This window comes from Poecile atricapillus, chromosome Z, assembly GCF_030490865.1.
Source record: "Poecile atricapillus isolate bPoeAtr1 chromosome Z, bPoeAtr1.hap1, whole genome shotgun sequence".
Classification (NCBI taxonomy): Eukaryota; Metazoa; Chordata; class Aves; order Passeriformes; family Paridae; genus Poecile; species Poecile atricapillus.
In genome coordinates, this window is record NC_081289.1 from 102329982 (window position 1) to 102346321 (window position 16340).

Genomic DNA, 16340 nt, shown 5'->3' on the forward strand with positions numbered 1-16340 from the left:
TCTTTTACTTTCTGGCTTAAATATCAAGCAAAAATAAAACTAAAATTCTGCAGCTTTTGCCGTATCTATTTGTGATTAAAATTTAACATCAATATTTTGATTAATCTGAAAAAATAATACAACAATTATCAATAATTCTGCTTAAATGCTCAAAGCATGTGTCAGGATAAAACTAGTGATGAAGCCATGTGGTTTTGTGTATGTGTATATATGTAACTGGTCTGCGACCTCCTGTGTTGCAAAAAAGCTTTCTTTTTGTGGGAGAGAATATGAACACATAGATGTATATGTAAGTGCAGAGAGAATTGTCAAACAATTCAAACACTGTGATATGATAGATTAGATGCGTGTGCTCTCATGTACACAAGCGCTGTGTAAAAAGTCAGCAGTGGGCATGCACATAACGTTCATTTATAACTTAACTGCTCCGTCCACAGGCTCGTTTTTGACCTCTGGTGAACGTTCATTCTTAAGCCTGCCCGGCTTATGCACAGAGCCCGTTTGCCAGTAAAATTCCAGGCAGAGTAAAAGTAACTATAAGAACAAAGGGTTATGAGCCTGTTTTCTTCTCTCTGAAATTCTGAATTCAAGGATTGCTAGTTTTCTAGTATTTAGGCTCTACTCTAATTGCAACTTAATGCTTGTGGTTGGTAATTTCTAATGCTTCCATGTTCAAGAGACAGCAGGCTCCAGGCCACCCATCAGGACAAGGATTCTGTACAGAGCATGCACTGGATCTCTGCAGCAGTACCCAGCTTCCTAAATGGTTTTCTGACCCTGCAGATCAGGTCATCTGGCCTCTTTAGTTCATGGAAATGGTGCAGGCTCCCTGCTGAAGGATGCATGTGCCGATTCCCTTTGTCAGAGTGCCAGTGACAATTCGTCATTTCTTTCCTCATTTTATATAGTAATAAACAAGCATGCTTCTCTTTGTAAATTTCTGCAAGTTTTGGTCAGTGCTGGGATTTTAGTAGCTGGGAAAGAAAATTATTCCAGTAAGAGTAAGGGTTTGGTCTCTAACTAGTTGCAGGAGTAAAGCAGAAAAACTCTTGATGGTGGTATACAAAGGCTATGTTAAAATTCACAGTCTTCCCTGCAAACTGTAGGATTTCTTTTAAGATCCCTGCTAGATTTGAATATCTTAGACCGATTTTGCAACTCTTTTAGCCAGACTATACATGAGATAACTGTATCTGTGTCCTTAACAATTTGCATATTTTTGGTTTCCTCACAAACGTGCTTCTTTTTTTACTAGGTGAAAGAAAGACAACAGTCTCTTGCACGAAGATTATGAACAAGAATATCAGTCTTGTGGACAACAAGAAGTGCAAATATTTAACAAAACCTGAACCACAGATCCGTAAGTGCAACGAACAGCCATGCCAGACAAGGTAATAGTGATTTGTTTAATTTAAATGGTAATATCTAGATGTAAAAACCCTACAGTGGACTGCTTCTGTCAATGAATGGGCAATTAATCCAAAATGTTATAATGTAAAATGTAGGGAAAATAGAAAGGTTGGAAATTGTTTCACTTGAATTTTAACGAAAGAGAGTCCTTAAGCACCAGGACTAAATCAATTCTTATTCAATAAAGCGTTTAATTCCTTTCCTCAGGAAGTATTTTCACAGACTGATCTATGCTACAAAACTGAAATGTAAATGCTGTTTATATAAAGAAATATGTGGGATTTAGTCTCATAGTCTTAATTAATGATATGTTTTAATGTCTTTTTTCCAAATAAGGCTTCGCGTCTCTCAAATTCTCAATGAACTCTGGGTACCCTAAATAGTAAATAATTAAATAAACCCCTGCTAATCACTCTTTCTATGTTTATGCAACTTGAAGTATAGTGAGTCTGCCCCTTGCTCCTCTATTTCCTCTCCCCTATGAGAGGAAAGTCCTTATCAGTAAATAGGCTGAGCTAGACTCTGACGATTGAATATTGCAAGAGGCAGGAGGCAGCTCCACGAGCAGCCTGTGCCAAGCAAAGCCCACTCACCACCTATTGGTGTCTCTGCAGCTGAGCCTGCTCCTTGCATTGGCTGACCAGGCTGGCACATTTCAGAGTGGTGCCACTTGGCAGCTAAGAATTATGACTTGAGGAGGTCCTCAATAATTGCCTGTACTTGTTTAAAGCAAGTTAGAGCAAGTCCACACCTTTCAAGGCAGGGGAGAGCAGCTAGCAAGAACTGGCTAGAATCCCCAGGAGTAAGCACTGGGATCAGTCTGCTGCAGTCATCTGGAGGACAGGTAGATGGCATTTTTAAACAAAATAATGCAAAATAAATGAAATGCAAATACTGCTGAAAGAAGTATGTAAAGTGAACTAGAAAACATAGCTTTTGTGGAAAGGGTAAGTACTGAAATTGATAGAATGCAAAATAGGATACATTTTAAGACAAAACCACTGACATTTGGTCTTCCCCAAGCTAGGCCATTATCCTTGGAGGGATTATTTGTACTTAATTATATGCATATTTGAGTAGACTTTTATTTTATTTTATTAACATCTCTGTTCATTTAATAGATAGAAATGGAATAATCTGATCTTTTTCTGAGGCGTTATCTACCATAACATACCACAACATTCTGTATTTTTTCCAGCTTATTAGGAGAAAATTTTAAAACTTTGCTAATTGATATTCAGAGATGCTGTACTGAGAAATATAGAAAGATTCAATGATCCAATTTTGATAAACTGTAAGTGATCATTACAAAATATTATTAGCTTTCAACAGAAATGTTGAAACTAAAGCATACACTTGCATAAGTACTTATTTGCTATTGGCACATGAAGAAATACCTTAAAGTCTATTTCATTATCTTGACAGGTTGTGATTTGTAAATTGTGGGTCTGGACAGATAACAAAAAACCCCATAGTTGAATGTTTTATTTTCTTGCTACAAATGCATGATAGAAGGCTGACACAAATTCATTAAATCTCAGTTTCCTAAAAACTGTCCTAGCAAATTAAGTCTCATTGAAAACACTTGTGTACTGCATCAGGGGCAGAACTGTTTGATTTTTAAGGGCACATGGCCGAAATCTGGATCTACACAACATCTGAGGAAAATAATGTTCTAGAACGATTGCTCTCCAGGTATGTGGGCTCTGCCAAACTGCATCAGCCTTCCTTGCTGTTGTGATTTAAACCATGCACCCTGTTAGGCCTTACTCTGAAGAACATGAAGAATTATAGGCTTTTATGCTTTTTCCAGGGCAATGACTCTTTCACACTTGAGTGATTTTTTATTGCAACAGAGCATTTTGAAGGAATGCTGGACTTTACATGCTTGGCATATACTTGACATAGACAGACATACAGAGAACAATAGGCAGGCTGATCAGGGATCTGTCTTCTTTAAAAATGTACATATATTTTGGAAATTTGGGATTATAATTAGAGGAAAGTACTTTGAAAACATAGGGGTAGTGGACTGGGGAAGGAATTTATAGCTACATTAATACCACATGTAATGTAATATATGTTAGATTAATAAATACTCTGTTAGCAAAATGACAGTAAAATGAGACTGAAAATATGCAAGTGTGTCATGGGTGTATACACTGGTGAGCAAGAGAGTAAGTTGTGATGGTATTTTTCCCTTCCTGATTTCATATTACTACACTGCCTGTGTTTCTTTGCAGATGGATGATGACAGAATGGACACCATGTTCAAGGACATGCGGAAAAGGAACCCAGAACAGACAAGTAGCCTGCACACAGCAGCTCAGAAATGGGACCCTGATCAGAGCTAGGGAGAGGGATTGTCTGGGGCCAAAGCCTGCTTCTGCACAGCGCTGTGAAGGCCAGGACTGCATGACGGTGTGGGAGGCAGGCGTCTGGTCTGAGGTACTGCATTTATTTATACAAATACTCCACAGTTGTTATTTGTACCTTATTATTTTTTGGAAATAAGATTTTTTTCAGCATCAAGTAGCACAGCTCATCGTAATGATTTTCATGGTCCTCATGCAATGTTTTGGCAAAGGTTTGGGCTTTAGGGTCTAGGAAAACCATCTGTGTAGAACTACTGTATTTTACCTAGTTAATGTGGAACAGTCTCTTCTGGCCAGATCTCAGGCACATATAATCAAGTATGTCTTGTCTGTAGTAATGGGTAACCAGGGGCAAATAGAACGAAGCTGATAACAATTATCAGCTACAAGACCTTGGTTTCAGAGTGGGAACATCTGGGATGTTCTTTTGTACCAAGGGATGTTGAGCAGCAGATTGCTGATGCTATCCTGCTTCAGAGAGGCTTTGAGGGGAACCTCTGGCAAAGAAGGATGTTTTCTACCCTTCCTCTTTCTTCTCTGCTCTTTTTCCAAAAGCAGAAGCAAGAGGCAAATGGACTTGTAAGTAACACCATTTCACATAGGTTTCATCCTGAAGGATTGCTGTAAAATATAATTTTTGTTCAAAAAGCTTTATTGATTTAAGATCTTTGAATGTACTTGTCCATTTGGCTTTCTTCATCTTTAATTTCTTCTAAAACTAACTGACGGGAGGAAGAAGAGCATTGCTCTCATTGCCATCTGGACAAGATGAAAGGGTTATTTGGAACTTCTCCCTTAATTGAAAGAGTAAAGGGAATTCTGATTGCCTCCCATACCAGAAGCTGTGCTAGGGAGCCCTCCGTGATCAAAATACAAATAGCAGTTTCAGAATGTGGGTGCAGTCCCTTCTTTGAATTGCTCTACTCAGCAGAACACCTTGATCCCCAAGCAAGAAAGAGCTAACAAATAGGGAATGTTTTCAAAGATGAAAAGCAGATGCCAAGATGGAGATAGGAGATGCAAGTACCAGCAGTTTCTGATGTGATACACGATTTTATGATGCGAGGGCTGGTTGTGAGAGGAAAGGCATCCATTTACAGAGGTGAGAAAAAGAAATATACAGATTGTTCACTCAGTTTGTTTTACTTCAGAGATGAGAAATGAGAGAGCATGTTTTTGTTGGAAGTGATAAATATATTTTGGAGAGCGAGATATTTCCCGTGGCCATTCCTACTATCACCATTATGTAGGAAGCTAGCCATTACTGCTTCCTGCGGTTATAATCAGCTTGGCAGAGGAGAGTTTTGAACTGCAAGCAGTGGGATGATCAAAAGCAGTGATAATGTTTTGAGAAGGAAATGGCATCATTTTTGGCTGTGTAAGTGGGAATGGTGGAAAAAACCCATAGATTAGGGCCTTCTGAGCAACTTGAAAAGAGCTTTCACATTCTGTCTACATAGTGACTTTGAATTTTCAGGTTCAGGCTGGATTCTTGCATGGTTTTGGAATACCTGCTTTTCCATTCTAAATTTTTTTACTGCTCCCAAAAAGGCTGTTGGACACTAACAGAGCTTTTCTGAAGCTGATTCATATCTTATTCCTATGAACGTTATTTTGATTTTCTTTCATTGTATTTCCTTTCATTCAAAGAAGAAAGACTGCCTAGTATCTTTAGTATAACATTTTGCATTTATTTAATCATAACTCTTCAGATACTTTCTTATCTAAAAGCCTATTTTTTCCTTAAGCAAGTAAGTTTTTATCTAATTTTAGCTAAAAATAAATCAATTTTCATTCTATCCCATAAGGAATTTTTGTTTAGTTTTTCTTTTAATAAATCTAGTGTTGCTGCAATTGAAGGTTGGAAGTTAGGAGATCACTGAAGCTGTGAAATATTTATGCTGGCTTGGCAGAAGTTATATAGAAGGGGATGAAATGGGGTAAGTGAATTTTGTAGAAATCTGAAAAACAATTTCTTCAACAGTGCTCTGTAAAGTGTGGTAAGGGAGTACGGCATCGGACTGTGAGGTGCACCAATCCACGCAAGAAATGTGTTTTGTCCACAAGACCTAAAGAGGCAGAGGACTGTGAGGACTATTCCAAATGCTACATCTGGAGAATGGGAGACTGGTCTAAGGTGAGTAATCCTTGATTCTAGTGCCTCCCAGCATTATACATTTTGCAAGTTGAGTTCTTAATAAGAATTACTCTTATCAAAAGTGTACAGATGTCCCAGCTGAGGGAGAAATAAGGCTATAAACAGAAAAAAAACAACCCTAGGCTGGTAGTCACAGTGAGCCTACAGTATAAATAAAAACAAGGAATATGAAGTATGAGTTAAATCTTCAATATAATGCAAATCTGTACAAACTTACTGTGTTGTCAGGCAGGCAGGCAGGCAACTTCAGAAACTGTAGCCAGCTCCAACCTTACCACTTACATATATTCTTAATTTGTGTTTGAACATTTTATTTGTGCTTCCAGTAAAGTACACCCTCCAGCCTTTCAAAGTAACACCTTTGGCCTATCAACTTCCACATAAACCATTTAGCATCTGGGAAGCATCTATTATTGTTATTCTATTATTATTTTTTTATTATTATGAACACTCAACATAATTGGCATTACCTTATTTCCTTGGCATATGTGTTTTGAGAAGTGGATAAGCATAGGCTAAACAGTAACAAACAACATTGGTTAAATCTGTGATAGACCTTGAATATCTGATACAGTTTTGGAATATCCAAAACATGCTGAAATTGAACCTTGTCGAGGTTTTCTCTTGCTGTATCACAGACCACACTTCTGCAGAAAGATTTTAATCCTTTTTGTTTCCTTTGCTTCTCTTGATAACTTTGTGCATAACACTTCTACTTTCAGCACCTAACATTATTGCAGCATTTTTACTTGCTTGTATGGAGAAGTATTTAATGTATTTTTAGTTGTCTTGCATGTGATGTAGGAGCTGGAAACAAGGACTAAAGCCAGCAGTGTATGACTAGCCACCCTTCCAAGAATTAGCTGCAAGTACTCTGTGAGTAACTAGCTACTTCAAAAGCACATAGCATAACCATTATTTTTAAACAACAGAAGCAACTAACTTTCAGTAGCAGTATTACTTTTACAAGAAGATATGTTTGGCAATAACATTTAATATTTCCATTTGCCTACTACATAAGTGCAGTTAAAACTGGCCTCATTTAGCACTAGCACCAGTAGAAAGTATGCCATGGAGAAATGACCATCTGCTTTGTTAATTGAAGCAGTCTTTCAGATTGGGGTTGCTGAGGCTATGTGGCTATGCTGAGATAGTTATACAGTGTTCCCAGTGCCCAGGAGAGAAGAACTTTATCCTCTTGGTACTTCTCACAAACAGCCATGTCATAGATGAGTGTGCAAAAACTTACATCTTCCTGTTTAAAATGTATTGACAATTTCGTATTTTCCTCTCTCCTCCTAGTGTCAAAGCTGTAACACTCTCACCTAAGGTGTACTTTGAACTTCAAAATTAGGACATAGGGAATTATGGAACTGGCAAAATCTTTTGAACGCTTAACATACAGTCTGACTGTGACTTGTGCAGCAAAGTTTTTCCAATATTTATACTAAAAAATAGATACCTTGATTTCTCTACAGACATGAGTTCAATTTGATTGCCCATTTCTTTTCTTTGTTATTCTTTTGTTCCACTGAAGGAGTACATAGCAACATGAAGTCATGGTATACATGTTAATATGTCTGCAATGGTGAGAACAACTTAAAAGCTCAGATAAATGTTAATCTTTGCTCTGTCTGTTTTGAACCCAGAGGTGCAGTGCAGCCTTCTGTGTTCACTGTATTTACTCTTTAGGATTGTTCTTGTCATTGACAGAAGTCTGTTCCTTAGAGCAGAGCCAAGTTCTCTCTAGCTAATGCCAAGACTTGACTTGAAAAATTTAAATGATGCTTCTTACATGTTGAAACAAGAGGCCTAATATCTTTACTCACTTTGTTGTTTCCCTTGAACTCCTAAGACATAATTTTAAATCAAGCTTAAATTGCACTATTACTGAAAAGATAACATGATTAATAATTATGGAGTGCTGTAATGGAGTTAAATTTTTCATTGGTATAAAGATCAAATAGTTTTTGAGCTCTATGTTTTAACAATACCAAGATCAGAGAAAATATGACCAAAATTCCAAGCTCCAGTAGATCAATAAACACAGTAGTCCTTCTAAAACTCAAACTTAATCTAAAAGAAGTCTGTACAAACTGGCCTGTGTGCAACATTTAACTCTGTAATGGTGTTTAAGTCAGTACAGTGGGTCAATATGCTAAACATTGCTGTTCTTCAGCAATCACTCAGGCTCTGTGCCCACCTTTGTGAGGAATATGAGAAAGAAAAGAGTAAAAGCTCAAACTGAGATTCTAGAGCCAGTACCTGGCAACGTTACCAATGACATCGTATTTTCCTAGCAAATGCCACCCATGGAATATCCTACCTAAGAATGTGTGTGTTACCTTCAAATGAGGAATGCTTACAGATCATAGCTATTCTAGCACCAGCTAGGGCAAGGTGTTGTTAGCAGCAGTGTCCCTTGCTAAGCTGTCCACTGGCTACCCATTTCAGAGCCATACAAGGACAGGATCATGCTCAGAGGCATTCATCAGCTCAGTATAAACAAATAGGCAGAGAAGAGGTGAAATAAAATGCATGTGAACTGCATGTTTACACATCTGCACAGCTTACTAAAGAACACATCACTGTAGAAGTCGTTCTCCAAAAAACACATTTCAGCAGCATAGGGTGTTCAAAGGGCGTATCTAAGGTACTTTACTTGATGTAGGAAACCGTGTGTATTTTTTCTGATATTATCAGGCTCTTCGGACCATTGTCAGAATAAATGAAACGTGAGAAGCAGGATGAATTTTGGAACAGAATAATTTGGAAAGTGGGTAGTGAAAATGGTAATCAAAAACTTTGATAGTATATTATATCATTCAGCAAGGAAAAATAGGATCAGAAGTCCAAACAACAAGCTAGAATTCAGGAGCAGCAATTTTTCAGATTAAGAGATATACAGTATATGTGTATAAGAGACCAGAGAAGATAACGTGGCATAAATTGTAAAGAAGATTGGAAAAAGAATGTATTCTCTAGAAACTAAAGTTGGAGCACCAGCAGAATTTCTAAATGGTATCTGTGTGTTTGACCAGAGGTTCTGAGGAGTCAAATATGACATCTGGGGTAGTGGTCCCAATGGTTGGGATGCAGTTCACTTTGGCTGTAGCCTGAAGAAGCAAAAGCAAAAACTGAAGCAAAGGTTAATCTCCTACTTATTTTTCCACTGAGTCTGAAAGGGCATCTGAGGCAACTGCTTAGTTTTTACAGCAATGAATCACAGAATTTGTGGTCTATTCCAAATAACTTTTTTCAGACAGTACATGCAGTGCTCCCTAGAAAGTTTTGTGTGTGTGTGTGTGTGTGTGTGTGTGTGTGTGTGTGTGTGTGTGTGTAGATGGAGGAAATCAAGTCTCCAGATGTTAGGGGGAGACAGTTGCAGAGAGATCTACTGAGGGGTACAGAAAGCAGATGTCAGTGATAAGGACTGTTTGCCTTCTGCCCCAGTCAAAGAACATGTGTAAAGGTAGAGAAGGTAAATTCCCATGAACATTTTTTACTAACTATTCAAGAGCATGAGATGTTCAACCTTTAAATTGTGTGCTTAAATATTTAAACAGCCTCTAAAATTCCACAGCAAACAAACTCAACTGATCTCCAATTTAAAATAAAAAAAGAATGATTTTAATGTTATGATTTTATTGACAAGGGAATTATATTTGTTTTTTTTCCTTGCATCCCCATCCAAAATTATTAAGCTCTTTTAGATTCTTGGAATGGAATACTCCTGGCCATGAGTCAAAATATAACACTATTAGTAGAGTTATAGACAAAGAAATTATGTTATGTGAAATAATAGAAGTTAAAATAATACTGTAATCCAAGTCAATAACTTCCATACTGACTTAAATATAGTTAATTTGCAGCAAATGAGGTATGTCTTTGCTTCAGAAATAAAGCATGAGCAAATAATACAGAAGATGTCAATGTAATGAAATGACATTGGGAGATTTTATGCATTACTAACCAGTCCTTTAATATTAACAATATTAACATCCTTTGTTTCATATAAAGGGTTTTTTTAGATCAATATACTGTAGAATTTCAGTTGGAATAAATATAGTGTCATGTTAGTTTCTAGAGGAACAGAATGAGATCACCCTTCATAACAGAAGAAAGCACTGAAGGATTTTAAAAGTAGATATCACTTATTTTGCACACACAGAAAATCACACATAAATGGGAAATTCTAGTATCTGTATGACACTTAGATCTACTAAGATATCCTTGATGATTTTCTTCTTCAAGCATCTTTAGGGTAAGAAGGTTTTGGGGAATACCAAGTTGGAATGAAAAGGTAATTATGAGTGCTGTGTTGTCTCTCAAGTTGCATTATCTGTAAGTGTGGTTGTATTAGAAAATAAGTAAGCTGTGGTATATCTCAGTAGTTCCCATCACGACTGAACCTTCCTAACCTTGGAGAAAAACAAAGCACAAATAAACAAGAACAAAAGAAACAAACAGCTCCTGCTGAAAGATGCTTGCTGTCTTACTTGACAAGTGACATGGTAATGGGAGAACTATATAATGAAATAAATAATGAAAAGGAAAAGAAAGGAGGAAAAAAACTTAAATTCACCTCATAATACCTACTCTATTTTTCCTTGTATGTCCTAGGAGTAGGTCTTAAACAGAAGTTTCTACCTTTATACATTATCTTTTACATTTCCATCAAGAAGTGAACAAGTTTGTACCCAAAATGACCTTAACATGGAGTACAAGAGATGGTATAGTGCAGAAGGAAGGTTGCATGTGCAGAAAACCAACCTTCATAGCTAGAAGAGAGTACCTGGAAGATGGCAGCATTTTATGAAGGCAATTGCAGCCCATGCTTAAATGTGTCTGTACAACCACAGTCTTGCTGTACAATGTGTACAGTCATTGACTTTGAACCTTTAGGCAGCTCTGTAAATTTTCTGCATGCTCCTTCCCACCAAATATTCTGTGGTCGTAACTACAGACTGAAACATTTGCTACAAGCAAAGCAGTGGGGCTGCTATTTCTTTTACTAGCTGTTTGCGGTCTTTGAAATTAAGAAGTATGATTGGCTGGGTCTAGTGATCCTTCAGAAGGCCAGACGAAGGAGAAAAGCTATGTCATGCAACTACAAATGAAGAAGTTACAGAGAGTAGCATTGGCAGCTTTTTATCACCTCCTTTGCCACTGCTAACGTCTTCCAAGCCATTCAAGTGCAGTCTATATCCAAGCAGATACAAATTTCCAAACTTTTCTGCTTGTGAGTTCTAGAGTGCTAGGCCATGCATTACTGCTGCAGGGGATTTGCATATGCACACATGTGCATGTAACATAGATAATAAGTGAAGGAAGGCATTCTTGGGAATTGCTGAAGAGAAGTAACATCCTGTATCTACTGTGTGCTTTCCCAGAAATTTTTGTTGAGGGTGCTGGGATCTTTAAAGAGTGGATATTCTGGAAGGCTGACTTATCTACTTTTCAGCAAGTAGATAAGTGGTCTGGTGGTGAGATTTAGACATTCTTTCGCCCGGTGTATCTCCATCTCTACAGTCTTCTCTCACTTTCCAAATTTTTCCTCAGTGTCTCTGACTCTGCCATCTGCCAACACATAACTCTTAGAGCTGATTCACTTGGATTCTGTTAAAATTTATGTAATCCATTTTTCTTGTGGGATGAATGTTATTCATTCTTGTGATAAACTTCTATGAAATTCTTATTTTGTCTCAAAAGTATTTATTGTTTGGTTTTCATTATTTTGTTTTAATCTATGGGGTTGTCACTTTTTTTTCTGTTTTCTGACAGTTTATAACTAGGGACACAATAAAAATACTTTAAAAATGTAAGAAATAACTGAATCTTGAAAAATTATTTTGAAATAATTGTTTCAGAGGCTGTCTTGAGCACAGCAACCATGAAATGGTAGAGCTTTCAGTTTTCAAGCAGTTAGGAGACGGGGCAACAGAACTGCCGCCGTGTACTTCCAGAGGGCAGATTTTGGCCTCTTCAGAAGACTGATAGACTGAGTCCCTTGAGAGGCTGTCCTGAATGGCAAAGGAGTCCAGGAAGGATAGACATTCTTCAAGAAAGAAATCTTAAAGGTGCAAAAGTTTCCTGTCCCCTTGTGCTCAAAGATGACCTGACTGTCTTTTTTGAATGGAGAGGTTTGGCTGCAACTTGGGGGACAAAAAAATATTTATGACCTTTGGAAAAAGGGGCAGGCAATTCAGGAGCAGCACAAGGATGTTGTGAGGTTACGCAGGAAGAAAATTAGAAGGGTCAAGGCCCAGCTAGAATTTAATCTTCGTACTGCCATAAAACAACAAAAAAATGTGTCTATAAATACATGGCCAACAAAAAAGGAGGGCTGAGGAGAATATCAGTCCTTTATTGAATGCAAAGGGAAACATAGTGACAAAGGGTGAAGAAAAAGATGAGGTGCTTTTTATGTTCTTTACATCAGTCTTTAATATTAAGACCAGTTGTTCTGAAGTTGCCCAGCCCTCTGAGCTGAAAGACAGGGATGGGAAATAGAGCCAAACCCTTGTAATGGAAATGAAAAATGGTCAGTGACCTACTCCATCATTTAGGTACAGACAACTCTGTGAGAGTGGATGGGATCCACATGAGGATATTGAGGAAGCTGGAAGGAGGATCCAGGGAACTACAGCCTGTCAGCTTGACCTCAGTGCTGGTTAGGAAGGTCAGTGCTGTCAGGAAGGTCAAGAGTTGATCATCCTGAGTGACATCATATGGCAAGTGCTGAACCTGCATGATCAGGCCCAGTCAGTTTATTAAAGGCAGTTCTTGACTAACCTGATCTCCTTCTAATGCAGTGTTATTTGCCTGCTGGATGATGAAAAGACTGTGCTTGTTGTCTACCTGGTCCTTATTAAAGCATTTGACACTGTTTCCCACAGCATTCTCCTGGAAAAGCTGACAGCCCATGGCTTGGACAGGTGCTGTCTTTGCTGAGTTAAGAACTATCTGTATGGCTGGACCCAGAGAAGAGCGGTGAATGGAGTTACATCCAGTTGGCAATTGGCCACTAAGAGGTGTTCCCTAGGTCTTAGTGTGGGGCCAGTCATGTTTGATATCTTTATTGGCAATCTGGACAGAGGGATCAAGTGCACCCTTAGTAAGTTCACAGACAACTTGCATGGGAATGTAGAATGAAGGTAGAAAAGCTGTGAAGATAGATCAGGCCATGATGAATTCGTTGGCTGAGGCCAGTGGTAAGAGGTTCCACAAGGCCAAGAGGTGGATCATGTTCTTGTATCACAGCTGCCCCAGGCACTGCTACAGGCTGGGGACAGACTGTTTGGAAGACTGACTGGCAGAAAAGGTCCTGGTCAACAGCAACTGAACATCTGTGCCCAGGTGGCCAAGAAGGCAAATGGCATCCTGGTCTATGGCAGCAATAGTGTGGCCAGCAGGAACAGGGCAGGGATTGTCCCCTCGTACTCGGCACTGGTGAGGCTGTTCAATTTTGAACCTCTTACTGTAAGAAAGATATTTAAGTGTTGGAGCATGTCTAGAGAAGGACAACAGAGGTGATTGGCCTGGAGTACAAATCCTGTGAAGGGTGACTGAGGAAGCTGGGGCTGTTTGGCCTGGAGGAGACACAGGGTAGACCTTCTCTTTCTCTCTACAACTCCCTCAAAGGAGTTTGTAGGGAGGTGGGAGTTGGTCTCCTCTCCCAGGTAAAAAGTGATGGAATGGGAGGAAATGGCCTTAAGTTGAGCCAGCAGAGGCTTAGATTGAATATTAGGGAAAAGTTCCTCAGCAAAAGGGTTATCAAGCATTAGAACAGACTGCCCAGGCAAATTAAGGAGTTTCCATCCCTAGAGATAATTAAAGACATACAATGTAGTTGCATTACTTAGGGACGTGGTTTAGTATGGACTTGGAAGTGCTGAGTTAATGGTTTGCCTCAGTGGTCTTAGAGGTCTTTTCCAGGTTAACTGATTCTATGGTTTTATTACTTTATTTCAGCTAAATAAAAGTCCTATGAGTTCAGTTTCCTTGTAAGCTCAGATTTTTTATGTTTTGGGTGTTATTATCTTTCATAGCCATTTAATTAAGTCACCTGCTATTTCAGATGTTCATTATTTAAAATTTGGTAGATACACTGACTGGAAGTAAAGTCATTATCAGAAAAGTACTCTTCCATTTATTCAACCTACTGGAAAAGCTTGAAAGTGCTACATAGTGTGATGATATTTAAAGGCTGGTGCTTAATTCTATGTTGTGCAGAATAGCCTTTTGACATATGTTTCTTTGATTTCTGAAAAGTAAATAGATAAAATACAATTTTTTAAAAGAAAGGATTTTCTTGGAGGTTTCATTTTCCCTCCTTTGAAATTTCCTTTGTGTCCTTAGTGGGTTCTGTGACCCGTATTTTCATTAGAAATACCACAATCCTTTAATTACTTCTTTGTGCTGTTGAGCTATGCTTTTCCGTGTAAAGTTTTCTGCTGAGCATCAGGCTAGCATTGTCACGTATGCTAATATAATTATATACTCAAAGGCTAATATTTCAAATTAGTTTTAAGAATTTGTTTTCATCAGTTCAGAATAGCGTACTCAACTAAATTAGTCAGAAAGATAAAGGTAATTATGTAATGAAATCTAACTGTTTCCAGATTCTTGTTTGGATGTGTGATAGTTGTAATGAATGGATTGTCATCTCCTGCCAAAACACCATGCAATGATATCTCAGATATGAAAGTTGGAAATGTGATAATGTCTTGTTCATTGCTAAGCACTAGTGGCAATAATAAGTCCATATGTGAGTCAGCACAGGCAGTCATCTGGCAACAACAAATCCATGGCTAAAATTTATTTCTGTTTCCTCAATAACAGAGGATCCCTGCAACAGTGCCTAGGCAGAGGTGCACAAACACAGATAAAATTTGTAAAATCCACCAGTCTTATGATGTCAAATACTATTTAGCAGTGTGTCTAAAGTACTAAATAAGAATAAATAACTATTGCAGGTGGAGGTATACTTTAATTGCCTTAAAACTTGAATGTGTTTCTGTATTAAATATAGATCTATAGAAAGTATAAATACAAAATTTAAAATGATGTGTACATACATCTGGAGCACATAAAGGAACTTGGCTTTTTAGATCTGTTATGGATCTAGAGGAGGGGAGGGGAGGGGAGGGGAGGGGAGGGGAGGGGAGGGGAGGGGAGGGGAGGGGAGGGGAGGGGAGGGGAGGGGAGGGGAGGGGAGGGGAGGGGAGGGGAGGAAAGGAAAGGAAAGGAAAGGAAAGGAAAGGAAAGGAAAGGAAAGGAAAGGAAAGGAAAGGAAAGGAAAGGAAAGGAAAGGAAAGGAAAGGAAAGGAAAGGAAAGGAAAGGAAAGGAAAGGAAAGGAAAGGAAAGGAAAGGAAAGGAAAGGAAAGGAAAGGAAAGGAAAGGAAAGGAAAGGAAAGGAAAGGAAAGGAAAGGAAAAAGAGAAAAAAGGAAAAAATAAAACAAAACAAAACAAGTTCAAATTCTTGAGATGAGGTGATGAGGGTTTCCTCCATGGAAACCCTATCTCTAGTTTGTCAAGGGAACTGGGGCTCTGTCTATCTTAATTTTAAATCTCATCTCTTTTTGAATCTTACCTCTTCTTACCCTGGAAAGAAGAGCTAGAAAGAAAAAATTGAGGGGCAGGGGGCAGAAGAAGGAACTAAAATAAAATAAAATAAAATAAAATAAAATAAAATAAAATAAAATAAAATAAAATAAAATAAAATAAAATAAAATAAAATAAAATAAAATAAAATAAATAAAAATAAAATGGCACAACTCAAACTTGCTAAACTTAGAAGAGACCAACAGCAGATTTTTTTTTTTTTTTTAGCTAAACTTAGCACAAGTTCTGAATTTTAAATTTGGCATACTGAGGTGTTGGGTGTGTCAGAAATGAGAGAGGCAGAAAGACCTTCCTGGAAATGATGCATGTGAGAACTCAGACTCCATCTTATGCTTGTATCCATCAGTCCCTCTTTTTGCTACACTATTTAGAAATGCTTTTATAGCAAAAAAAAACCCCAAACCAAACCAAAACCAAAAAAACTTAAATAAACTGCAGATTATTTTCTTGATTTAGGTAATTTTTAAGAACGTTGCCAAACTCATTAAAAAGCCTTTGCTGAAAAAAATTGCAAGACATTATCTACTACCTGCCTTCAAAAGCAAACTTCATAAGAAGATAAAACAGAAAAAGATTTTGCAAGCATGTTAGCAAATATGAATCCTGCTCCTATAATCTGCTTGCTATTCTTGTTTTATGCTCACTTCATGAAAAGGTTGAAACTGCTTAAAAGCTGGAACTGATGAACCTATACATAAATGATTAGGAATGCTCTGCTAATAATTTCCAGTAAAACTCATCACTGAGTTTCCTTAGGAGCACATCAGC

At 37.9% G+C, this 16340-nt stretch overlaps 1 protein-coding gene across 1 annotated transcript in view; it reads left to right on the top strand.

Annotated features, from left to right (window-relative positions):
* ADAMTS19 (ADAM metallopeptidase with thrombospondin type 1 motif 19) overlaps nucleotides 1-16340 on the top strand; it is a 139102-nt gene that overhangs the window by 115012 nt on the left and 7750 nt on the right. Inside the window, exons 19-21 of the mRNA XM_058826247.1 lie at nucleotides 1256-1391; nucleotides 3654-3858; nucleotides 5770-5922. Coding sequence (XP_058682230.1) covers nucleotides 1256-1391; nucleotides 3654-3858; nucleotides 5770-5922 — 494 coding nt within the window. The remainder of the gene's footprint in view (nucleotides 1-1255; nucleotides 1392-3653; nucleotides 3859-5769; nucleotides 5923-16340) is intronic.